At 43.9% G+C, this 26,737-nt stretch overlaps 1 protein-coding gene across 2 annotated transcripts; it reads right to left on the bottom strand.

The window, feature by feature from the left end:
- Positions 1 to 594: 594 nt before the first annotated feature.
- HAVCR2 (hepatitis A virus cellular receptor 2) lies at positions 595 to 26,737 on the bottom strand. 2 transcript variants are annotated; one of them, XM_008015133.3, is made up of 7 exons: positions 25,982 to 26,732; positions 23,399 to 23,737; positions 21,441 to 21,524; positions 15,278 to 15,321; positions 11,718 to 11,844; positions 6,727 to 6,763; positions 595 to 5,065 (listed from the first exon to the last, which is right to left on the bottom strand). In XM_008015133.3, exons 1-7 carry the CDS (start codon positions 26,037 to 26,039, stop codon positions 4,873 to 4,875), a joined length of 882 nt encoding a protein of 293 aa, XP_008013324.2. In that variant the 5' UTR covers positions 26,040 to 26,732; the 3' UTR covers positions 595 to 4,872. The 2 variants fall into 2 exon arrangements, with proteins under 2 accessions (XP_008013324.2, XP_008013325.2); XM_008015134.3 differs by lacking the exon at positions 21,441 to 21,524 and having other exon boundaries at positions 25,982 to 26,737.

Raw genomic sequence — 26,737 nt, 5'->3', positions numbered from 1 at the left:
TAAATCTAGAAGCGATGGGCAGATAAAACACAGTCTACTTTACTTTTTTCAGTCTAAAAAGATCAGGGACTCTCCCCCTTTTCAGAGGCTGTGGGCTTTCTGTGGACAGCTCTAGAAGAAAAATCCTAAGGCATTTCTAAGAGCAAACCACACATCCAATTTTATTGCATTGTTTTTTATTTTAATGTTATATGAAGTTTTATTCTCAAAATATATTAAAACACACACACACGAAGGGACTAAGATGTTATTTCACAGCCCTTGCTTGCTTCAGTCTTTATGAAGAACACAGTTCCAAATTAATGGACAAGTTCCTCCCTGTGCTTTAGGTCATTCAAAGGAGGCAAGCTCCTTTGTCAAATCAGGAGCTCCAGCAGCCTATCAGGAGCTCAGATGCCAGAGTGGGAGTTTCTCAGTGGGATCTAGTATTGCTAGAAGAGCCTTGCTTATAAAGCAAAAGACAGGCACATGGGCCTCTTCCCTTAGACTGTATCTGTCTCATATGCTTGGGAACTGCTGTGCAGAACACCTGGTGTGGCCTGAGGCAGCGTATACATGGCCCCCCAACGCTGGTCTATATTGCACTGTTTCTAATTCTTTTTTTTTTTTTTTTTTTGAGACAGTTTTGCTCTTGTCCCCAGGCTAGAGTGCAATGGCATGATCTTGGCTCACTGCAGCCTCCGCCTCCCAGGTTCAAGTGATTCTCCTGTCTCAGCCTCCCAAGTAGCCGGAATTACAGGTGCCCACCAGCATGCCTGGCTAATTTTTGTATCTTTAATAGAGATGGGGTTTCATCATGTTGGCCAGGCTGGTCTCGAACTCCTGGCCTCAGGTGATCCACTCACCTCGACCTCCCAAAGTGCTGGGGTTACAGGCGTGAGCCACCTCGCCCGGCTGTTTTTAATTCTCTAAGTTATCATCTGCCATCTCCTGGGCCCTTTGTAGTAATTCCCCTCCCTTTTTTGTTTTTCTGTGTCCATCTTTTGCATTCCAAATAGTTGATGTAAAGGGAGATTCCACCTTGAAAACCAGGGTTCCAGTCCTGGTTTGCTGCCACACTCTACTGATGACCTTGATCTTGACCTTGACCTTGTCTTCATTTATTTCTTTGGTAAGGAGGGCGGACAGAAAAACACTGCTATAGTGCTTAAATTTTTTTTTTTATTACAAAAGAAAATGCAGAAAATAATTCAAACTATAGCAGAAACATGAAAAAGGGAAAAGTGAGTCTTCACTATTTGTCTCCATTGGTAATCATATACATTTGGGTATATTCTTCCATATTTTTAAGGCAAAATCAAATTCAACAGTTATATATACCATTATGGAACCCTTTATTTTTTCCTTTGAACTTAACTACATAGCATTCTCTGATAAGTAATGTAAGTTCCATGACAGCAAGGATTTTGACTGCTTCATTCACTGCTATATTTCTGGAGACCAGAATAGTGTTTGGCATAAAGTAGGTGCCAATAAATATTCACTGAATGCGCTGGGCATGGTGGCTCATGGCTGGAATCCTAGCACTTTGAGAGGCCAAGGTGAGCAGGTCACTTGAGGCCAGGAGTTCAAGATCAGCCTGACCAACATGGTGAAACCCTGTCTCTATTAAAAACACAAAAATTAGCCAGGCATGGTGGTGCACGCCTGTAATTCCAGCTACTCCAGTGAGCATCTGGGCAGGAGAATCGCTTAAACCCAGGAGGCGAAGGCTGCAGTGAGCCAAGACTGCACCACTGCACTCCAGCCTGAGCAAAAGAATGAGACTCTGTCTCAAAAAAAAAAAAAAAAAAAATTAAAAATTAAAAAAACAAAAACAAAACAGAAGGGGACCAAATAGACACATCCCTGGCTCCATGGAACTCCTAGTTGATCTGACAGGAAAAAAAAAAAAAAAAAGAAGTACATAGTGCTTTGCACATAGGAAGCACTTAATAAGTATTTGTTGAATTTGCAAAAAAGCATAATGATAAAACAACCTAATTCTTTTTACTTGCACCAATGTGTTGACATAGCACTATAATCAATGATTCCCTTATTGATTGTAAAAATCTCCGCAAACACCATTGCAATGATCGGCCTTGTACACATACCCTTATTTAAAGATTTTGGTAGGATAAGAATGTCTTTTGAGGGGGACCATTGATCTGCTTCAAATGTGTCCTGAAGTTTCTTCTCACTAGAATTTCATGACATTAAGACACTTATGGGCTGGGCACGATAACTCACGCCTGTAATCCCAGCACTTTGGGAGGCAGAGGCGAGTGGATCACCTGAGGTCAGGACTTCGAGACCAGCCTGGCCAACAGGGTAAACCCCATCTCCACTAAAAATACAAAAAATTAACTGAGTGTGGTGATATGCACCTGTAATCCCAGCTATCCGGGAGGCTTAGGTAGGAGAATCGCTTGAACTCAGGAGGTGGAGGTTGCAGTGAGCCGAGATTATACCATTGCACTCCAGCCTGGGTGACAGAGCAAGACTCTATGTCAAAAAAATTAAAAAGACACTTAAGATTAATTTTTTAGCCTGTATGAGCTGCTCCCTATAATTAATTTTGTAAAATGATCTCCCTTATGTATCTCCCTACAAAATGCCAGTCCCTCCCAAAACTATCTAGATGCAGCCCGACACTTTAATTCACACAAGACTGTCAGAAAGACTTCCAGAAACAAGCAGGCTGGCTACAGCCTTGCTGGCCAACATCTTCTGCATGCAACACAATCACAGCTTAGTCATCACCTGGGGAGGAGCAGTTTTTAGGCGGTGATAGGCCCACATTGTTAATTCATTCCTATGTGCTGAGGATGGCTCAGCAGAAAAAGGGAACTAGACAAAAGAGTAAGACCCCAACAAAGGCCTGAGCTGAACAATGTTGAAAAACAAAGGCCACTTTGGCCTGGATGAGAGTTAATATGGGTCTGGGTGCAGTGGGTCACAACTGTAATCCCAGCACCTTGGGAGGTCAAGGCGGGAGGATCACACATTCAGGAATTTGAGACCAGCCTGGCCAACATAGTGAAGCCCCATCTCTAATAAAAATACAAAAATTAGCTGGGTATGGTGGTGCACACCCGTAGTCCCAGCTACTCAGGAGGCTGAGGCAGGAGAATTTCTTGAACCCAGGAGGGGCAGGTTGCAGTGAGCCGAGCTTGTGCCACTGCACTACAGCCTGGGCAACAGAGTGAGACTCTGTCTCAAAACAAAGAGTGAATATGGAAGCTTCCAGGTATTTGTGAGTTCTCTAAGAAGTGAACTTGCAGAGTCACACTCTGTCTGAGCACTCTAATGGAAGTCTTCCAGAAAGTTACCTTTCTGATTAATTTTTTTGCTCCAGAAATATTTAGGCCGGGCATGGTGGCTCACACCTAAAATCTCAGCACTTTGGGAAGTTGAGGCAGGGGAGATCGCTTGAGCCCAGGAATTTGAGACCAGCCTAGCCAACATGGTGAAACCTTGTCTCTTCCAAAACTGTGCAAATTAGCCTGGCGTGTGGTGCATGGCTATAGTCCCAGCTACTGGGGAGGCTGAGGCCGAAGGATGAATTGTACCCAGGAGGTCAAGGCTGCAGTGAATGAAGATCATGCCACTGCACTCCAGCCTGGGCGACGGAGTGAGATTCTATCTCAAAAAACAAACAAACAAAAAACAGTAAAAAAAATTTTTAGTAAGTTCCAATTGTGTGTCACAATTGTGCCAGGCACTGGGGGCAACAATAAACAAGACAGACCAAGTCTTTACCACCTTGAAATTTAAGTTTAAGGACCACTCTCTACCAAAGGATCCAGCGCTGGCAATATAGATTGCTGAAGGCCTTTGCCTTCTTTCCACCAGACAACAGAATTTGTGTCCCAGTCACTGCTTCTTCTTCTGCGAAAAATATAGCTTCAGTTTGGTCCACGAATACAGAAGTTGGTCAGAGATATTTTCTTTCAAGAGCACAAGTAAAACTTGGCAATACACACTAATTGAATGCACTTCCTTTTTCCCCGGGAGCTCCTGCCACATCTCAGCAGGGCAGTCTTCATAAGGGAGGCAAAAGAAGGGCTGTGCACTGGCACTGACAGTTGGACAGGTAGTGCTCAAAGAAGCCTAAACCTCAATATTCTGAAGGAATCTTCAAGATCAAGGTAGACCTGGCCGGATGCAGTGGCTCACGCCTGTAATCCCAGTGCTTTGGGAGGCTGAGGCGGATGGATCACGAGGTCAGAAGTTCAAGACCGGCCTGTCCAACATGGTGAAACCCTGTCTCTACTAAAAATACAAAAAATTAGTTAGGTGTGTTAGTGCATGCCTGTAATCCCAGCTACTGGGGAGGCTGAGGCAGCAGAATCACTTGAACCCAGGAGGCGGAGGTCGCAGTGAGCCAAGATTGTGCCATTGCACTCCAGCCTGGGCAACACAGCGAGACTCCATCTCAAAAAAACAAACAAAAAAAATGGATCACAGATCTCTTTGAAAATCAGTGGCCCTTTTAGACTTTCTGTGCCAAAAAAGTTATGCATTCACCCCAGCACCCAGTTTTCCCTAGTTTATCTGAAGTTTCATGGACATAAGATGTGCCCGAATTTCCCGGAGCTCCAGAGACCCCACGTCAAGAATTCCTAGTGTATATAAAAGCCCGTTTGAGCTCTAACATCCATGATTAACAGTCTCTGGGTTGGGTAACTCTGTTGGTTTAAATATAGAGGCAATGACATGCCTGTTTAAGTTCAGGGCAGGTCCAGTTCAATTCCCATGTGAGTCATTATCTTCCGAAAATGGGAAAACTCTGCTCCATGGCAGTGGACAGAACCTCCAAAACCAGTCAGCTGACACAGCCCACAGTTTCTGAAAAAGACAATACAAAGCTCAAAAATAAGGTGGTTGGATCTATGGCATTGCAAAGCGACAACCCAAAGGTTGTGAGGGTTGCTGCCCGCTGCTGACATAGCAGTAATACTCATTGGGCTCCTCCACTTCATATACATCCTCCTCAATGGTATAGATGTTTTCTTCTGAGCGAATTCCCTCTGCTACTGCATTTGCCAATCCTGAGGGAGGGATGTTCGCCAAAGAGATGAGGCTGTGGAAATAAAGTGTTGAAGCTGAGTTAAGCATTTCCCAGGTAACACGGAATCGAGTTAAGAAAATAGGCTTTCCCAAAGAGACAGCAACTAAATACAGTGCATGATCTTTGATCAGATGTTGAACAAGGGGAAACACCAAGAAACAGCAATAAAATACTATGGGGAAACAATTGAGAAAATTCCCATTAATTTTAATTTTCTTAGGTATAATAATAGCATTGTGATAGCTCAGAGAATATCTTTATTTCTAGGAGTTGCAGGCTGAAGTTTAGGTGAAGTGTCAAGATGTCTGCAATTATGTACACATTTAGATTTTTAAAAAATGGGCCTGGCACCATGGCTCACGCCTGTAATCCTAGCACTTTGGGAGGCTGAGGTGGGTGGATCATGAGGTCAGGAGTTCGAGACCAGCCTGGCCAACATGGTGAAACCCCACCTCTACTAAAGATACAAAAAAATTAGCCAGCATGGTGGCGTGCACCTGTAATCCCAGCCACGCGGGAGGCTGATGCAGAGAATCACTTGAACCCAGGAGGCAGAGGTTACAGTAAGCAGAGATCGCACTACTGCACTCCAGCCTGGGTGACACAGCAAGACCCTGTCTCAAAAAAAAAAAAAAAAAAAAAAAAAAAAAAAAAAATTATTAATGCTTTAGATAGTATTCAATGTTCAGAAGTTTTTGTTTTGTTTTATTTGATGTGGGTCTTTCTGTTACCCAGTGGGAGTGTAGTGGCACAATCATGGCTCATTGCAGCCTTCATCTCCTGTGCTCCAGCAATCTTTCCACCTAATTTTTCTATTTTTTGTAAAGAAGAGGTCTCATTATGTTGCCCAGGCTGGTCTCGAACTCCTGGGCTCATGTGATCCTCCCACCTCAGCCTCCCAAAGTCCTGGGCTTATAAGTGTAAGCCACAGCACCTGGCCCAGAGTCATTTTTGTAATCCAAATATATTGCATCCCATTCATGTGCCAAACATCACTAAAAGTCTAAAATCTAGTAAGTTACATAAGCCATACCTATTTGAAAGGGATGTGTGTGTGTGCATCATCAGGAATGAAGGTTAAGACAGGAGTCTGTAATAGACTAGCAGTTCTTAGCCCTGACTGTTCATTAGAATCACCTGGAGAGCTTTTAGAACATTATCTATGCTTAGGCTTCATCCCCAGAGATTCTGACTCAGTTGCTCTGGGGTTGGCCCTGCATTAGTACACTTCGGTGCCCGGGTGATTCTAATAGGAAACCAAAGTTGAAAATGCCTGGGCTGGTTTACAGAAATGCTGAGAACAGATACTGGGTGTCTTGCTCACTTCTCTAAAGCCAAAGTTCAGCCCAGACCCTGGATATAATAGGAGCTCAATCCGTTGATGTTTCAGTTCATTGGAAAAACCATTAATATCGAGATGAATAAGCATGTTGTATTATTAGGGAGATAAATTCTATACCTTAACTTTAGAACTAAAGAAGCTAAAGGTATCAGGCAGTAAACACAGCAGTATGTTACATTTTCTCTTCATAACTAGACCTAGAGGAAAAAGGAAGTATAAACTCAGATCTCAAAGCCCCAGGACAGGACTTCTCAGAGTAAAGATCAGACATGTTAAGAGTATGGACTGCCAAGATTCTCACCTTTCCCCAACCCCATTCCATTATTCTTACCTTAAATTCTGTGTCTTCTCTTTGCTATGAGAATACCCTAGATAAAGGGGGAAAGAAAAGTCAATAAAAATGCCTTCATAAAATAAATGAGACAAGAAATCAAACAGGCTCACTGGAGGCATGCATTGTTCAGGGAAATCTGGTCTCACCTTAGATTGAGTTGAATGAAACTCTCAATATGTGCCTTAGATAATTATATGGACTGGCTAGAAAATAATAACAAAGATGCATTTTTCTTATTTAACAATTATGAGGCCTCTACTATGTGTCTGGCAGTTTGCTTGGCACGAGGAACACAGGAACGTAAAAGTGAATTGTGAGCCCTAATTTCATGAAGCTTACGTTCCCTGTGGGAGACCAAAGAAATAAAAGAAAACAGTACCCCAGACCCAAGACCAGCCTCACTAACATGGAGAAACCCCGTCTCTACTAAAAATACAAAATTAGCCGGGTGTGGTGGCCCATGACTGTAATCCCAGCTACTCGGGAGGCTGAGGCAGGAGAATCGCATGAACCTGGGAGGCGGAGGTTGCAGTGAGCCAAGATTGAGCCATTGCACTCCAGCCTGGGCAACAAGAGCGAAACTCCGTCTCAAAAAAAAAAAAAGGAAACAGTAAATAGGAAAAAAAAAAAAATTTCAAATTATGATGTATTATAAAGGAAACCAACATCATATTGAAATAGATAATAGAGAGGGTGGTCAGGGAAGGACCCTCAGAGATGACCTTTAACCTCACTTCTGAAATGAGTCAGCCAAGTAGAGAGCCAGAAGGAGCATTCCAGGACAAAGGAACCCTCTATAAAGATCTTGCTGAGTGCCTGAAACTGAAAACATGGCTGGACTAAGGGAGGGGCCCAAGATAAGGTCTGAAAGGTAGGCTGGGGCTAGGTCTAACAAGACCTTTCCAGCCATAATCAGGAATCTGTATTCGATTCTAAGACCTGTAGGAAACCTTAGATTTCCTTGAAGGGCAGAGATGTGATCCTTATTGTTTTGGGTTTCTTTTAGCCGCTGAAAACAACTTCCTTATCTCATAATTTCCATGTTGTGCGTCAGGAATTCAGGTGTGGCTTACTGGGTACCTCCGGACCAAGGTCTTTCATGATCTCTTTCAAGGTATCTTCTGGGGATGCAGTTTCAAATATTTGAAACTGAAAATTTTTCTTTTTCTCTTTTTTTTTTTTTTTTTGGAGACAGAGTCGTGCTTGACTGGCCAGGCTGGAATGCAGTGGCAAGATCATATCCGATTGCAACTTTGAACTCCTGGGCTCAAGGGATCTACCCATCTCAGCTTCTGAATAGCTAGAATATAGGTGCACACCACCACAGCTGGATAATTTTTAAAATGTTTTTGGGCTACATGCAGCGGCTCACGCCTGTGATCCTAACACTTTGGGAGGCAAGGCAGGCAGATTTCTTGAGCTTGGGAGTTCGAGACCAGCCTGGGCAACATGGCAAAACCTCATCTCTACTAAAAGTACAAAAACTAGCCAGGTGTGCTGGCACATGCCTGTGGTCCAAGCTACTTGGAGGCAGAGGCAGGAGGGTCACTTGAACTCGGGAGGTAGAGGTTGCAGTGAGCTGGGATCGCACCACTGCACTGCAGCCTGGGTGAATCTCAATATGTTGCCCAGGCTAGTCTCAAACTCCTGGCCTCAAGTGACTCTCCTGTCTTGGCCTCCCCAAGTCTTAGGATTATAGGCATGAGCCATTGTGCTCAGATATTGATTTGGGTTTTAATATTGGATTAGAAGGAGGAATAAAGAAATGAGAAGATAAATTAAGTAGAGATAATGATGCCTTGGAGTAAGGTAATGGCCAAAAGAGATGCAGAATAATGAAAATACTTTAGATATATGTTGGAGGAAGACTGCAGGAATCTTTTGTTGTTGTTTTTCTTTGAGACAGAGTCTCCCTGTGTCACCCAGGCTGGAATGCAACAGCAAGATCCTAGTTCACAGCCTCAAACTCCTGGGCTCAAGTGATCCTCCTGCGTCAGGCTCCTGAGTAGCTGGGACTATAGGCGTCCACCACCATACCCAGCCCTAAGGAATCTCAACATCTAAGGATCAGGCAGAAGAACTGAAAAGCAATGGATCAAATAGGAGAATGTCATTTCAGAAGCCAAGAGAAGGACGACCTTCTAGAATGAGTGATCAACTTAAAAGGTTGACTATAATAAAGATAAAGGTATCAGGCTGGGAACGGTGGCTCACGCCTATAATCCCAGCACTTTGGGAGGCCAAGGTGGGTGGATCACCTGAGGTCAAGAGTTTGAGACCAGCCTGGCCAACATGGTGAAACTAAAAATACATGGTCTACTAAAAATACAAAATTAGCCAGGCGTGGTGGTGTATGCCTGAAATCCCAGCTACTCAGGAGGCTGAGGTGGAAGAATCACTTGAACCTGGGAGGTGGAGGTTGCAGTGAGTCAAGATTGCACCATTACACTCCAGCCTGGGCGACAAGAGTGGCAGAAACCATAATGATGAGGAGCAGGACAGTCCTGGTTTCAATTCCTATATCTATCAATTAACTGTGTAATGCAGGCAAGTGACCTAACCTTTTAGCATGCTGATTCTCCATTAGAAACATAGGGTAATTATGAGAATTTAATGCACGTAAAGCACTTAGCAGTTTCAGTCCACAGTTAGTGGGGTAACCAACTCATCCCTGTTTTTCTTGGACTGTTCCAGTTTTAGCTCTAGAAGTCTCATATATCTTAGGAACACCCTTTAGTCTTAGCCAGTCTGAGGTGATTGCTCACTCCACACAGACAGTCCCTGTTTGCCTATTAGTAAGAAAGGCTGCTATGTTGTATTACACTCTGGGGCCTGGTGGTACGCACCTGTTGTCACAGCTACTCTGGAAGCTGAGTCAGGAGAAACACTTGAACTTGGGAGGTGGAGGTTGCAGTGAGCTGAGATCGCGCCACTGCACTCCAGCCTCCATCTCAAAAAAAAAAAGAAAGAAAGAAAGAAAGAAAAGTGTGCGAGGTTTTGGGGGTAATGGAAGTATTATTTAGATCTTGACTGTGGTGATGGCTTCCTACTGTAATTCTTCATCAAAATTCATCAACTGGAACACACTTTTTTTTTTTTTTGGAGACTGTCTCACTCTGTGGCCCAGGCTGGACTGCAAAGATGCAATCACAGCTCACTGCAGCCTCCTGGGCTCAAGTGATCCTCCCACCTCAGCCTCCTGAGTAAATGGGACTACAGGTGTGTGCCACCATGCTCACCTCATTATTATTATTATTTTTTTTTTTTTTTTTTTTTTTTTTTTTTTTGAGACGGAGTCTCGCTCTGTGCCCCAGGCTTGAGTGCAGTGGCGCAATCTCGGCTCACTGCAAGCTCCGCCTCCCGGGTTCACGCCATTCTCCTGCCTCAGCCTCCCGAGTAGCTGGGACTACAGGCGCCCGCCACTGCGCCCGGCTAATTTTTTTTCTATTTTTTAGTAGAGACGGGGTTTCACCATGGTCTCGATCTCCTGACCTTGTGATCCGCCCGCCTCGGCCTCCCAAAGTGCTGGGATTACAGGCGTGAGCCACCGCGCCCGGCTCATTATTATTATTATTACTATGTACAGACAGCATCCTGCTTTGCTGCCCATGCTGATCTTGGTCTCAAACACCTGGGCTCAACTGATCCTCTCACCTTAGCCTCCGAAAGTGTTGAAATTACAGGCATGAGCCAACTGCACCCGGCCATTGTATTTATTTACTTATTTGCTTATTTATTTATATTTTATTACTATTATTTTTTTAAGACAGAGTCTCACTCTTTCGCCCAGGCTGGCATGCAGTAGCATGATCTGAGCTCACTGCAACCTCTACCTGCCAGGTTCAAGTGATTCCCCTGCCTCAGCCTCCCGAGTAGCTGGGATTACAGGCATGCGCCACCACACCCGGCTAATTTTGTATTTTTAGTAGAGATGGGGTCTCACCATGTTGGCCAAGCTGGTCTTGAACTCCTGACCTCAAATGATCCACCTGCCTCAGTCTCCCAAAGTGCTGGGATTACAGGTGTAAGCCACCACGCAGGGCCTGTTTTTTTTTGGTTGTTGTTGTTTTTCTGTTTTTGTGGGTTTTTTTTTTTAAGGACAAGTAACTTAGAAAAAGCTATGTGCTAAGTACCATGATGGAGGAAAACATTCTGTAACCCCAATCATGACCCAGTGTTTTTTTTTTTTTTTTTTTTTTTTTGAGACGGAGTCTCGCTTTGTCGCCCAGGCTGGAGTGCAGTGGCCGGATCTTAGCTCACTGCAAGCTCCGCCTTTCTGGTTCACGCCATTCTCCTGCCTCAGCCTCCCGAGTAGCTGGGACTACAGGCGCCCGCCACCTCGCCCGGCTAGTTTTTTGTATTTTTTAGTAGAGACGGGGTTTCATCAGGTTAGCCAGGATGGTCTCGATCTCCTGACCTTGTGATCCGCCTGTCTTGGCCTCCCAAAGTGCTGGGATTGCAAGCTTGAGCCACCGCGCCCAGCCAATGACCCAGTATTAAACGGACTTGCAATCTACCCCCAAAGAGGTATGCCTGAGAAACCAGTAACAGAAAAGTGCACAGAAGGGAGTGTTTTTTGCTGCTGTGTTTCCTAATAAACCTAGCATATTCATGAAGTAAAGAAATTGGTTTACTGGAATCAGCCTGCCTAGATTTGAATTCGGTTCTGCCAGGTACTGATGTTGAAACTTTGGGAAGGCAGCTTACTCCAAGCTCGACTTCCCTCCACTGTAAAATGGGATGGCACTATTCCTTACCTCATCAGACAGTAATGATGATAAAATGTATGTAAAACATTTAACGCAGTGCCTGCCTGGCACACAATAAATATTAAATTAAAATTAGCCATTATTGTTAGGATTTGGATGGACAAAAGGGTATTTAGTCTAATCACCTTTGGGTATAAACATGAATTTGCATTTCTATCTAGGTTTTACTGGTTCTCCTTTAAGAATTTGTTATCAGGAGAGAGAAACAAAAACACTTACATTTGAAAATTAAAGCGCCAAAGATAAGAGCCAGAGCCAGCCCAGCAGAGATCCCTGCTGCGATGTAGATGCCTGTTCTGATGGTTGCTCCAGAGTCCCGTAACTCATTGGTCAACGTGAATATTTGCTATGCAAACACAAACAGGATTTAAGCACAAAATAGCTAGAAATCGCTTGTGTACTCAGTCTCATGATTTGCAAATTGGACCATTCCTTTTACAACATCACAAGATGGCAGAGTCCTTGAAATCACCTTTCATCTGTCACCTTGTAGCCAACACTTAAGCCAACCCAAGAAAGAGACTCGCTTAACCTTTGGAGTTAGCAAGGAAACAAAATGTGCCCTTCTGTGTTGTGGGTGGAGAAGGAGCTCTTAAGACCCTTCCCCTGCCCCTGCAAAAATTGGTTTTAGAGTGGAGTCTTGTTGGTTCAAGACCCCCTAAGATTCCCCAGAGGGTTTTAGAGTAGTTTCCATTTGGTGTCTTGCTATGAAACCTCTATTTTTCACAAAAAGACAGTGATTCAATAGCCAAGACTTTACAGACAGATGGTCCTGCATTCAAATCCCAGTTCTGAGGCCGGGCACAGTGGCTCACATCTGTAATCCCAGCACTTTGGGAGGCCAAGGCAGGCGGATCACCTGACATCAGGAGTTTGAGACCAGACTGGACAACATGGTGAAACCCAGTCTCTACTAAAAATACAAAACTTAGCCAGGCATGGTGACACACGCCTGTAATCCCAGCCACTGGGGAGGCTGAGGCAGGAGAATCGCTTAAACCCAGGAGGCGGAGATTGGAGAGAGTTGAGATCATGCCCCTGCATGCCAGCCTAGGTAACAGAGCGAGACTCCATCTCAAAAAAAAACAAAAAACAAAAAACAAAAAAACAAATCCCAGCTCTGCCACTAAGGGCTAAGTAACCCTGGAGAGTTATCAGGAAAATTAAGTGACAGAAAATCTAAAATGCTTATTACAGGGCCTGGGACATAACAAATGTTCAATCAGTGGTAGTTATTATTGCTATTGCTCTAGTTAACTTGATTTTCTGATAAATCTGATAAATTTATTTTGAGAGTCACACAAAATAAATCCTGTTTCTAAAATTTCAGTCTATGTTCTCTCTTTTTCTCTTTAAAAACTATGATTAGGCCGGGCGCGGTAGCTCCAGCCTGTAATCCCAACACTTTGGGAGGCCAAGGCGGGCGGATCACGAGGTCAGGAGCTCAAGACCAGGCTGGCCAACATGGTGAAACCCCATCTCTACTAAAAATACAAAAATTAGCCAGGTGTGGTGGTGGGTGCCTGTAATCCCAGCTACTAGGGAGGCTGAGGCAGGAGATTTGCTTGAACCTGGGAGGTGGAGGTTGCAGCCAAGATCGAGCCATTGCACTCCAGCCTAGGCAACAAAAGCAAAACTCCACCTCAAAAAACAAACAAACAAACAAACAATAATTATAGGCCAGGCCCACACCTATAAAATCCCAGCACTTTGGGAAGCTGAGATGTGAGGATCACCTGAGGCCAGGAGTTAGGGAGCAGCCTGGGCAACATATTGAGACCCCATTTATACAAAACACACACACACACACAATAATTATAAACATTTTTAAAGCAATGAATTTAAGGAAATTAAATCTTCCATTTATCCTACATACATTTACACACTGATTCAATATACATTACTCCTACAATAACAGGAGTCCTATATGCAAGATATTGTGCATTAAGCATTGTGGGCACATACAGTTCCTTAAAAAGCACTGTTTGATTGCAAAGAGAGAAGGAGCAAATACAAGATGCTGAACATCAGTTGTGAATATACAAGCAAGAAACTGAGTCAAATAAATGTGGACTCCTGGATATGTCCTCAAGTAGGTTTTTTTTTTTTTTTTTTTTTTTTTTTTTTTTTTTTTTTTTTGGAGACAAGGTCTTACCCTGTCACCTAGGATGGAGTGCAGTGGCATGATCACAGCTCATTGCTCATCGGAGCCTCAACCTCCTGGGCTCAAGCAATCCTCCTGCCTCAGCCTCCTGAGCAGCTGGAACTACAGGTATGTGGCACCATGCCTGGCCAATTTTTAAAAAATATTTTTTGTAGAGACAGAGTGTCACTGTGTGGCCCAGGCTGGTCTCAAACTCCTGGTCTCAAGCAATCCTTCCACCTTGGCCTCCTAAAGTGCTGGGATTACAGGCATAAGTTACTGTGCCCGGCCTCTTCAAAGAATTTTTAAGCCATTGCTGCAAGTTTGCTTTCTAGTGGTTTTTCTTTTACGACTGAGTTTCACTTTTGTTGCCCAGGCTGGTGTGCAGTGGCGCGACCTCAGCTCACTGCAACCTCCACCTCCTGGGTTCAAGCAATTCTCCTGCCTCAGCCTCTCAAGTAGCTAGTACTACACAGGCACACACCACCACACCTGGCTAATTTTTTGTATTTTTAGTGGAGATGGGGTTTCACCATGTTGGCCAGGCTGGTCTCAAACTCCTGACCGCAGATGATCCACCATCCTCGGTCTCCCAAAGTGCTGGGATTACCGCGTGAGCCACTGCACCCAGCCAGTTTTTCTTTTATTCTAAGAAGGTAGCACGGACAGTAAAATTGAGGTTAATTAAGGTATGGTTTTATTTATAGTTAAATACATAAAATTGGCTGGGCGCCATGGCTCATGCTTGTAATCCCAGCACTTTGGGAGGCTGAGGCGGGCAGATCACCTGAAGTCAGGAGTTCAAGACCAGCCTGCCCAATGTGGTGAAACCTCGTCTCTACTAAAAATACAAAAATTAGCTGGATGTGGTGGTGGGCGCCTGTAATTCCAGCTACTCAGGAGGCTGAAGCAGGAGAATCGCTTGAACCTGGGAGGTGGAGGTTGCAGTGAGCTGAGATCGCGCCATTGTATTCCAGCCTGGGCAACAGGAGCGAAACTCCATCTCAAAAAAATAATTAAAATAAAAATACAAAATTAGCCGGGTGTGGTGGCGCATGCCTATAATCCCAGCTACTCAGAAGGTTGAGGCAGGAGAATCACTTGAACCTGGGAGGCAGAGGTTGAGGTGAGCCAAGATCATACCATTGCACTCCAGCCTGGGCAACAAGAGCGAAACTCTGTCTCAAAAAAAAAAAAAAAAACCTTATGGCTTTGAATATTCCTGATCGGTGTCTTGTCATATATAAAGAGGTAAATTTAAATACTCTTTCCCATTAGGGTTGTGATGGAAGCAAGAAGAATGGTATTCTAGGGAGATGAAGAATCTCTGAACCTTCCACAGGGTAGACAGTTGTGAAATTGAAGAATAAGAGGGACAAAATGCTAATGTTCCTTCTTTGTGGTTTTCAAGCTCTTACTATATGCCAGGCACTTTACCCGCATCACCTCAGTCCTTCATTACAACAGGGCTATGAGGTTAGAACTGTCATCATCAACATGTTACAGTCGAGGAATCCGAAGCTAAGGGAACTTCAGGCTTTTTACCTCAAGGACAGGGTGGGCATGAAGGAAGTCTAGAGCCATACTTTGCCCCTCCAAGTTAAGCACAACGCGGGTCACAAAAAAAGTTACTTACCGTCAGATTTACATCAGGGAGGCTCCCCAGTGTCTGTGTCTCTGCTATAAAAACAGAAAGAGAAAGTGAGGAAAAACAGCCAATAGAATAGTTAAGAACGTTTTCTTTTATCTAAGTTTTTAAAAAATCTTAATGATGCCTATAATCCTATTTGAAACGAATTCTACTCCATACTCATCACAATAATTAACAGAGAGACCAACAAAATTTACTGAACACCCAGGAATCAGCTTTAGGATGGCCACATTTTTTCATCTAGACAATGAACCCTACTATTTTATGAAATAGAGAATTCTGCCAAGAAGTCCTACTTAAATATGTGCTTTGTTTTTTTTCACAAGACCCTAATGAGTTCTACAAAAATCCAGGAATATTGATAACACTCAGGCATTATTTATTTATTTATATTTTTAGAGACAGAGTTTCACTCTGTCACCCAGGCTGGAGTGCAGTGACATGATCTCAGCTCGCTGCAACTTCTGCTTCCCTGGTTCAAGCAATTCTAATCCCTCAGCCTCCCAAGTAGCTAGGACTACATGCATGCACCACCATGCCCAGCCAATTTTTGTATTTTAAGTAGAGACAAGGCCATGTTGGCCAGGCTGGTTGTGAACTCCTGACCTCAGGTGATCTGCCCACCTCAGCCTCCCAAGTGCTGGGAATACAGGTGTGAACCACCAGGATTGGCCTTAGGCATTATATTCTAATTAGATTTTTAAAGACAACAAAAATTCACTTCCTTTTTTTTGAGACAGAGTCTCACTCTGTTGCCCAGGCTGGAGTGCAGTGGCACAATCTCAGCTCACTGCAGCCTCCATTTTCTTCTTCCTTTTTTTTCTTTTGGCGAGACAGTCTCACTCTGTCACCCAGGCTGGAGTACAGTAGCATGATCTCAGCTCACTGCAACCTCCGCCTCCCAAGTTCAAGCGATTCTCCTGCCTCAGCCTCCCGAGTAGCTGGGACTACAGGGGTGCACCACCACACCCAGCTAATTTTGTATTTTTAGTAGAGATGAGGTTTCACTGTGTTGACCAGGCTGGTCTTGAACTCCTGACCTCAAGTGATCTGCCTGCCTTGGCCTCCCAAAGTGCTGGGATTACAGGCGTGAGCTACCGTGCCGTGCCCAGCCTCCATTTTCCTAAATAAGTTTTGCATTTACTCATGAGAAGGGAGACAGGGTTGCCTACAAATGAAAATAATCACTGTGGCCACAGTGTAATAGGAACCAGGCCTTGTGCTAAACTCTTTCAGTGAAGGAGCTCATTTTAGAGATACTTAGAAGCACTTACTTTAGAGCTACTCTTCTAAAGTAGAGACTGACTGTTAGTCCCATTGCACAGATGAAGAAACTGAAAATCAGGGAAGTGAAGTGACTAACCCAAGGTCACACAACTTAGCAAATGACAAAATGGCCTTCCAATTTAAGTCTGCATAGATTTAAATGCACATTCTTAATTATACTGCCTTCACCAGCCTTTACCTCAGTGCTGTCATTATGAAGAGGGTCACATTGCCCAGCCACCTACTCACCATCTTTCCTTCCTGTTCATTTGTTTATTTCATCTGCAGATCCATTCCATGAATATGCACTATGCCCTTACTCTAGGCACAGGAGACAGAGCAGGGAACAAGAGGGGCACAGGCCCTGACCTCATGAACGCTAAATTCTAAAAATAAGTACCTTGCCAGCTTTTGGGAAACTAAGCGTGCTTACTCATTTTTATGGCTGAGTCAGAGATGTCGAAACTTCTTAAATGTCATGGTCACCTTCTGGAAGCCTTAAAGTCGGAACCCTTTAATGTGTATAAAGGGTTTGACTAAATGCTGGTTTAACAAACTATAGTTTAAATATTATAAAGGCATGACCTCAGCCTAAAATTATTGAAGAAAATAAAGATTATGTTCCACTTACTTTTGCCCTAATTACCAGAAAAAAATTTAAAGTATAAAAATCACAGGCCTGGCACGGTGGCTCATGCCTGTAACCCCAGCACTTTGGGAGTCCAAGGCAGGCGGATTACGAGGTTAGGAGATTGAAACCATCCTGGCCAACATGGTGAAACCCTGTCTCTACTAAAATACAAAAAATTAGCCAAGCATGGTGGTGTATGCCTGTAGTCCCAGCTACTCGGGAGGTTGAGGCAGTGGAATCGCTGGAATCCAGGACGTGGAGGTTGCAGTGAGCCAAGATGGCGCCATCACACTCCAGCCTGGTGACAGAGCAAGACTACTTCTCAAAAAAAAAAAAAAACCTTCATCAGTACAACTGCTAAGTAAACATGAATCTTAAGTGCACATAAGATTTTCAACTGTAAATCCAGTTTCAGCCTCCCTATAATTGTTTTTCTTGATAAAAATGGTAAAAATAACTTCTTTTTAAACTTCATTTTGCTATGAAAATGATCAGTAAAATCAAGCACTGTTGTGTTATTACAGCATTTTTTCACACAGATTTGGCCACCAACCAAGATGGATGGGACAGTTGAAGGGAGTGGCAATGTTCTTTCTGGAGAACCAAGATTTGCCTCGGGAGACAGGTAGCAGTGAAGGTGAGATGTGATGGCCTTAAGAGTGTATAAATTTACCATCTATTCAGCACTTATTAGGTGCCAGACATGGTGCTTAGCACTGTATACATACAATCTCATTTAATCTTCAACCACAATAAGTAGGTACTACTATTTTCCCCATTTTTCAGATGACAATACTGAGTCTGACAGAGCCACTTTGCCCAAGATCACACAGCTATTAATTGGGAAAGCTAGGATTTAAAGCAGATCTACTCTAGAGCTGAGGACTCACCTGTGACCCAGTCTTTCCTCCTTCAGGTAGAAGAGAAGTTGTATTTGTTCTGTGTTCAAATTCCAGGCCCTTGGATCTCTTACTTTTAAAGGCTCTACTCCATTTTTTTTTTTTTTTTCCTGAGAAAGGGTCTTGCTCTATTGCCCAGGCTTGGAGTACAGTGGCACCAAGTCGGCTCAGTGAATCCTCAACCTCCTGAGTTCAAACAATATTCCTGCCTCAGCCCCCTCAAGTAGCTGGGACTACAGGCCCATGCCACCATGCCTGGCTTTTTTTTTTTTTTTTTGAGATGGAATCTTGCTCTGTTTTCCAGGCTTCAGGACAGTGGTGAGATCTCAGCTCACCGCTCCCAGGCTCAGATGATTCTCCTGCCTCAGCCTTCTGAGTACCTAGAATTATAGGCATGCACCACCATGCCCAGCTAATTTTTGTATTTTCAGTAGAGATGGGGTTTTCACCATGTTGGCCAGGCTGGTCTCGAACTCCTGACCTCAGGTGATCCATCTGCCTTGGCCCCCCATAGTGCTGGGATTACAGGTGTGAGCCACTGCACTCGGCCTAATTTTTTGTATTCTTAGTAGAGATGGGGTTTTGCCATGTTGCCCAGGCTGGTCTCGAACCCTGAGCTCCAGTTATCTACTCACCTTGGCCTCCCATAGTGCTGGGATTACAGGTGTGAGCCATTGTGCCCAGTCCCATTTTTATATTAAATGCTCCCACATCCCACATTTTGAGTTGGTTTGCCAGCAGCCAATTTACATAATGTTACATATTATAGACAAGCCATTAAATATTCATAAATTTCTATTTTTTATTTTATTTTCCTATTTTGGAGCTACTGATATACTTTTGGTTGTTTCAATATTTTTTCTCAGTCAGGCCCTTGAGAAGCTCAGAGATTCGAGGTATTGTGCCTATATTCCCATTTTTGTTGCCCTAGAGGGAAGGAACTAACAAGCAAAAACTAAAGGGAAGGCTGGGCTTGGTGGCTGAAGCCTGTAATCCCAGCACTTTGGGAGACAGAGGCAGAGGGATCACCTGAGGTCAGGATTTGAGACCAGCATGGCCACCAGGGTGAAACTCCCTCTCTAATAAAAATACAAAAATTAGCCGGGCTTGGTGACGCGCATCTGTAATCCCAGCTACTCAGTAGGCTGAGGCAGAAGAATTGCTTGAACCCAGGAGGCAGAGTTTGCAGTGAGCCAAGATCGTGCCACTGCACTCCAGCCTGGGTGAGAAAGTGAGACTCTTTCTCAAAAAAAAAAAAAAAAAGAAAAAAAGAGAAAAAAAGAAAAAGAAAAAAGAAAAACTAAAGGAAAGAAGACTTCTGTTCGTGGTAGAGACAAGTATAAGGAAATGCACCACCTCGACAGGGAGTAAATTCCATCTACAGCAAATGCCCACTCAGTGGTGATTTGGTAAAAAGTACTGGCCAGGCGCGGTGGCTCCCGCCTATAATCCCAGCACTTTGGGAGGCCGAGGCGGGTGGATCACGAGGTCAGGAAATCGAGACCATCCTGGCTAACATGGTGAAATCCTGTCTCTACTTAAAATACAAAAAAAAAAAATTAGCTGGGCCGGGTGGTGGGCGCCTGTAGTCCCAGCTACGCGGGAGGCTGAGGCAGGAGAATGGCATGAACCCGGGAGGCGGAGCTTGCAGTGAGCCGAGATGGCGCCACTGCACTCCAGCCTGGGCGACAGAGCGAGACTCCATCTCAATTTAAAAAAAAAAAAAAAGGCCGGGCGCGGTGGCTCAAGCCTGTAATCCCAGCACTTTGGGAGGCCGAGATGGGCGGATCACAAGGTCAGGAGATCGAGACCATCCTGACTAACACGGTGAAACCCCGTCTCTACTAAAAAATACAAAAAACTAGCCGGGCGAGGTGGCAGGCGCCTGTAGTCCCAGCTACTCGGGAGGCTGAGGCAGGAGAATGGCGTGAACCCGGGAGGCGGAGCTTACAGTGAGCTGAGATCCGGCCACTGCACTCCAGCCTGGGCGACAGAGCGAGACTCTCAAAAAAAAAAAAATAAATAAATAAAAATAAAATAAAATAAAATAAAAAAAGTACTGAAGCACAGGATGGGAAAGTGAGACTAAATGACCCTTGAAGTCCCTTCTAGGACTATGGTTGTAGGATTCTTTAAAATATAACAATGGCATACAATAAGTATCTGGTATGATTTTATTAACCCACAATGTGGATGATCATCTGTCCCCACCATAGTTTCCTCTCTAATTGCATAAAAGATGTTGGCTACCAATCACTAAAGACTAACCAAAGACTGAACCTTTGGAAAGCTAAAACTAGTAACTATAGTAATAATAAACAGTCGAGTGCTTTCTATGGGCCGGGTACTAGCCTCAGCATTTTACATACATTATCATGTTTATACATTACAACAACCTCATGACATGGGCACTGGAATTATCCTCATTGTAGAGATGAGCAAACTGAGCTTCAGAGAATTTGAGCAACTTGACTGAGGTCACAGAGCTAGCAAGAATAGCTGAAATTAGAACCCATTCCACCTGTCACTGAAGTAGTTTAACCACAATCTCATTCTGCCTCCTGATCTTATAATATTAACGACAACAGCTAACATGTACTGAGTACAAATTGTGGTCAAATGTTGGGCTACACGTTTTAGACATTTTCTTATTTAAAGCCCATAAGGTGTGATTTATGAGATTTATGACATTATGAGGTGGGACTCACCTATTAACCTCATTTTACAGAAGAAAAAAAAAATGGAGCTCCAGAGAGATTAGGAGAGACCAGGACACTGACAAGAAATGACTTAAAATTAACCTTCATGATCAGTGTGACCTGACTTCTACTTTCTGCCCAATGTTCTCATCTGGAGCATCCTGAGTACATCCTTGCTGAATTACATGAAGAATTTAACTATTCCTTCTGAGGTTGGAATCCAGGGAAGCTGATGGGCTTTATTCTAGCTAAAAGGCATCCTAGAAATCACCTAATCCAATGTGTCAGTTCCCAAACACAGACTGGCACCAGTTCATGATGAAACATCGCCAATCCAGGGTCAATCCGAAAATGTGGACAAAGTAATGAGCATTTCATCCAATTTAGTTAACATTTAAGTAAAATTAAAGACTATAAAGTTTATTAACTTTTTTTAAAAGTTAAAATTCGAGTAAAATAATCCTAAGCCAGAGCATCTTTTTCCCAGCACAGGTGTGTCTCCACCACTCCCCTCTTCTCAAACACTAGTTCAGGTGCACAGAGACATCCATGCCTCCACTCTCACACTGTTTTCTCATCTTTTTTCCCACATTCAAAATCCTCTGAATTCAGAGCCAGCTAAAGACTCCCTCCTCTGCCCCATGCATAGTTACCTGGGCCATGTTCCCCGGTGGTAAGGATCCTTGGAAAGGCTGAAGTAAAGTCTCTCTGCAGAGTTGGTGCAGGGGTGACCTTGGCTAATGTCAGAAACCAACATAAGGATGAAAATTATCTGAGAGCAGAAAGCTTATTTCAGGGAATCAAAGGAGCAGCAGGAAAAAAAATGCGAAAGACCATTAAGAAAGAGAAATACAGCCTCAGCTTCCAAACCTGCCTGGATACCTACACTGAGAGTGTATCACACACTTCAAATGTTTGACAAAGGTAAGATGCAGTCATCATTGTGACATTCTGATTATTAATAGTGGAACTAACAGCCACGCAAATGGCCATAATTACAGGTTGAAGACCCCTTATCTGAAATGCTTGAAATCAGAAATGTTTCAGATTTTGAATTTTGGGGGATTTTTTTTTTTTTAAATGGAGTTTTGCTCTTGTTACCCAGGTTGGAGTGCAATGGCATGATCTCGGCTCACTACAACCTCCACCTCCCGGATTCAAGCAATTCTCCTGCCTCAGCCTCCTGAGTAGCTGGGATTAGAGGCATGTGCCACCACACCCAGCTAATTTTGTATTTTTAGTACAGACAGGGTTTCTCCATGTTGGTCAGGCTGGTCTCGAACTCCCGACCTCAGATGATCCACCCACTTTGACCTCCCAAAGTGCTGGGATTATAGGCATGAGCCACCGTGCCCAGCCATTTTAAAAAATTTTTTAGTATCTCCACTATACTTATGCCCCAATGAGCATTTCCTTTGAATGCCATGTCAGTGTCCAAAAAGTTTTGGATTTTGGAGCATTTCAGATTTTGGTGCATTTCAGGTTTGGGATGCCCAACTTATAAATGCTTTTCATAAAATATTATCACACAAAATCCTTCTAATGGCCCACATGATAGGTATTATTGTCATATTTTACAGAGGAGGAGGTCATAGGGTTTCAATAACTTGCTCAGGATTATATAGCTAGTAAGAGGCAGAGTTAGATTTAAACTCAGCTCTATCTGGGCACAAAGTACATGTTATAGAAATCTTAAGTCTGTTCACCTCCCAGCATACATGCACAACCCAGCAGTTCATCGTGCTGGCTGCACCTGGGGTAAAATCACCCGAGGAAGACTCTGTAAAAAGCTAATGCTTAGGATCTACCTCCAGAGATGCTGATTTCTCTGGTTTTTGGTAGTGGGTTTTTTCCTTCTTCTTTTTAAGCGATAGGGGTAGTCACACTATATCGGCCAGGCTGGTCTCAAACTCCTGGCCTCAAGTGATCCTCCTGCTTCAGCCTCTCAAAGTGTTGGGATTATAGGCATGAGCCACCGTACCTGGCATCTGTAGTTGTTTAAAAACTCTCTATGTGATTCTAATGAGAGTCAGGGTCTCTAACCACTGATCTAGGTCTTTCTTCCCATCTATACATTCCACCCATTAGTTTTGGGTTTTCTTTCTTTCTTTTTTTTTTTTTTTTTTTTTTTGAGACAGAGTTTCACTCTTGTCACCCAGGCTGGAGTGCAATGGCGAGATCTCGGCTTACTGCAACCTCCGACTCCCAGGTTCAAGTGATTCTCCTGCTTCAGCCTCCCGAGTAGCTAGAATTACAGGCTCCCATCACCATGCCCGGCTAAGTTTTTGTGTTTTTAGTAGAGATAGGGTTTCACTCTCTTGGCCAGGCTGGTCTCGAATTCCTGACCTTGCGATCCTCCCGCCTCAGCCTCCCAAAGTGCTGGGATTAGAGGTGTGAGTCACAGCACCTGGGCACACCCATGAGTTTTAAAACAGATGGAAGGTGTTAAATATCACTGAGCATCACTGATGGGGCCTGTTAAACTTTAGGTCTTGGCGGCCCACCTCCAGGGGCTCGAATTAGGGAAGTCAGAGGTGAGAACAATCAGTACCTTTAATATGATCCACAGATAAATCTTATTCATAAAGAAGGCATGCAAAGGTCCACCCACCTGGTTTGATGACCAACTTCAGGTTATGTTTTTCATCATTCATTATGCCTGGGATTTGGATCCGGCAGCAGTAGACCCCACTGTCTGCTGGAGTCACATTCTCTATGGTCAGGGACACATCTCCTTTGTGGAAATCCCCCTGTAGCCAGTATCTGCTGGATATCCGATCATTCACATCCTTGTCGTCAGTCCTGAGCACCACGTTGCCACAGTCAAACACAGGACAGGCTCCTTTGCCCCAGCATACGGGCACCAGGTTCCCTGGCGGGGCTGGAGTGTAGGAGCAGGGCAGATAGGCATTCTGACCCACCTCTGCTATGTATTCCACTTCTGAGGACCCTGAATAGACAGAAGGAGAGCCAAGGCTCAGGCAGTGAGTGAGGTTACTCCATTTCAGGAAAACTGCAAGCAATGCCTTACAGAATAAAGGGGAAGCCACTGCTGCAGTCCCGTTTGGAGGATGATTCACTGCGACAATGCTTCTCAGATGTGAAAGCCATCAGAATCACTGGGAAGCTTTGCAAAAACACAGATTGCTGGGCTCAACTGCTAGAATTCCTGACTTGGTTGGTCTGTGGTGGGGCCTGAGAACTTTTATTTCTAACAAGTTCTCAATGTGGCTGAAGTGGCTGCTCCCAGAACCTCACTTTCAGAAACACTGCCCTAGGAGAGAATTGTGGCCCAATTCTGTGAACACGGGAGAACAGGGCTGATGGAAACAGACAATCAGAAAAATTGGTCATGGTCAGCCAGGAAATGGCCCACCCATCTGGGCTACTTGTTTGTTCATCAACAAAGGGAGGCTCTCCTAACATACATCTCTTTTTAAGCAGCAAGTGCACAGTAAATAAAAACTCTTGGTTAAATAAGAATCTTGTGTATTTGAAACTACTCATGGAGTTGTTTTAAGGTTTAAAGTTGTGAAAAGAAATTAAATTTTGGGACCCCAAACTCATTCAGCCAAAGGGAAAAGTCAAGCTGGGAACCGGATCACGGAAACCTGCCTCCTCCTTTTGATTCCTGAATAAGATGGCTACAGGATGAAAGGCTGCACGCCTCCCCCATATTTTGCTCACAAGGAAATTCCCACTCAGTTTTGCGATGCAGATTGATAGCTCACCTTTACCGGCGCGGTCACCCCGGCCAGACACAAATGAGTATCTGATTGTTACCCTACCCCATTTTGTCTGTGTTACCTAATGCAAAATGCAGATTCCCACATTTTTCCTCTGTCCCCCCCCCCCCTTTTTTTTTTTTTTTTTTTTGAGATGGAGTCTCGCTCTGTTGCCCATGCTGGAGTGCAGGGGCCGGATCTCCGCTCACTGCAAGCTCCGCCTCCCGGGTTTATGCCATTCTCCTGCCTCAGCCTCCCGAGTAGCTGGGACTACAGGTGCCTGCCACCTCACCAGGCTAGTTTTTTTGTTTTTGTTTTGTTTTGTTTTGTTTTGTTTTTAGTAGAGACGGGGTTTCACCATGTTAGCCAGGATGGTCTCGATCTCTTGACCTCGTGATCCACCTGTCTCGGCCTCCCAAAGTGCCCCCTTTTTTTTAATGTGAGAACTGAGTGCTTCTCAATATCCCACTTTGTCCCCTTTAAATTTGGAGCCCTCAAAATCATCTTCTGAGAAAGGCATAGACCTGTCTCCCAGGTGCCTCCTTAACTTTGGCAAACAAATCTCCTAAAATGATTGAGACTTGTCTCGTCATTTTCCTCAATTGACAAAGTTAATTCCATTTTAAAAACATATACATATTTTATATATGATAAAACGTTCATTATATATTTTCTTTTGATTTTTTATTTCTCTTTTGTTTTCATATGACTCAACTACAGTGAAAACATTCAAACACTATCAAAGGTGTATGAAAAAGTGGCCGGGCGCGCAGTGGGTCACGCCTGTAATCCCAGCACTTTGGGAGGCCGAGATGGGCAGATTACTTGAGGCCAGGAGTTTGAGCCCAGCCTGGCCAACATGGTAAAACCCTGTCTCTACTAAAAATTAAAAACATTAGCCGGACATGATGGTGCACGCCTGTGATCCCAGCTACTTGGGTGCCCGAGGCAGGAGAATCGCCTGAATTCAGGAGGCGGAGATTGCAGTGAGCCGAAATCATGCCACCACTGCACTCCAGCCTGGGCAATAGAGTGAGACTCCATCTTAATTTAAAAAAAAAAGAAAAGAAAAGAAAAGAAAAATATGCCGTACTTTCCCAACTCTTTACCATTTTACCATTCCCTGGTTCCTTTTCTTAGAGACTATACATTAAGAAATGTTCACATATTTCTGCTCCCCGACAATGCACACACACAAATAGAAGCCTAATATATGCGTTATTCTGCACCTTTCTTTTCTTTAATAACATTACAATTTTGAGACATTCTATACCAGTATGGTTCATCAGACTCACTGTTTGTATCATGATTATATCACATTTATTTACCCACTCCTTCACTGATGGACATTTAGGTTGCTTCCAAGCTTTTGCTATTACAAATAACATTACAGTGGCCATCCTTGTATCTCTTCCTTGTCCTCTGTACAGCACCATTGTCTCATTGTAAATATCCATGCCCAGACTTACTTGTAAGTAGCAGCAGCAGCAGCAGCAGGACACAGTCAAAGGGAAGATGTGAAAACATGGAGCTTGCAGAAGAAAAGTCAGAGGACACCTCTGTTAGGCACAGTTTTAACTCTCCAAATGGACTGGGTACTTCTTCCAGCTGTCTTCTCCACAATCACATGAGCGGTGGCCGCCCCCGCTGAGTGCTAGCTCAGCACACCCGGTGTCTGATTGCCAATGATTCTTATAATAACACTGCCAGGTCTATGGTCACATTAAAGGAAACCAAAGTTCTCTGTCATGCCATGCTACACACATCCTGTAAGTGTTCTGATGTTTGTCCTGTGACATCAACAAAGAGGAAGCAATACTTCAGTGGAAGAAAACGCTACTCAGTCATGGCACATAAAGAGAACCCTCTAATATAATATCCCAGATGAGATAAACCTGAAATGGAGCATGTATGAGTCCATCTGACTAGCAGGGAACATAAAGTACAGATGCATCATCCGTGGATTCATTCACTCAAATCAGTCCCTCCATCAGGCCTGTGACCAATGTTTGTGAAGCCCCTGCTTTGCACCAGGCACTGGACTAGGAGGTGGAACACAACGGTGAATGGCATGTTCCTTATCCTCACATTTACAGACCATCGCAACTCCCAGCATAAGCCTCACTCTCATCCTTCTAACACAGATTAGGTTGTGGGTCCTATCACCTTGCTGGGTCTCAGTTTCCTCATTTACATAATTTATAAAATGAGAAAATTGTATTAGA

The sequence above is a fragment of the Chlorocebus sabaeus genome, chromosome 23 (assembly GCF_047675955.1).
Source record: "Chlorocebus sabaeus isolate Y175 chromosome 23, mChlSab1.0.hap1, whole genome shotgun sequence".
NCBI classification, from domain to species: Eukaryota; Metazoa; Chordata; class Mammalia; order Primates; family Cercopithecidae; genus Chlorocebus; species Chlorocebus sabaeus.
This window is presented reverse-complemented; position numbering and strand designations above follow the sequence as displayed.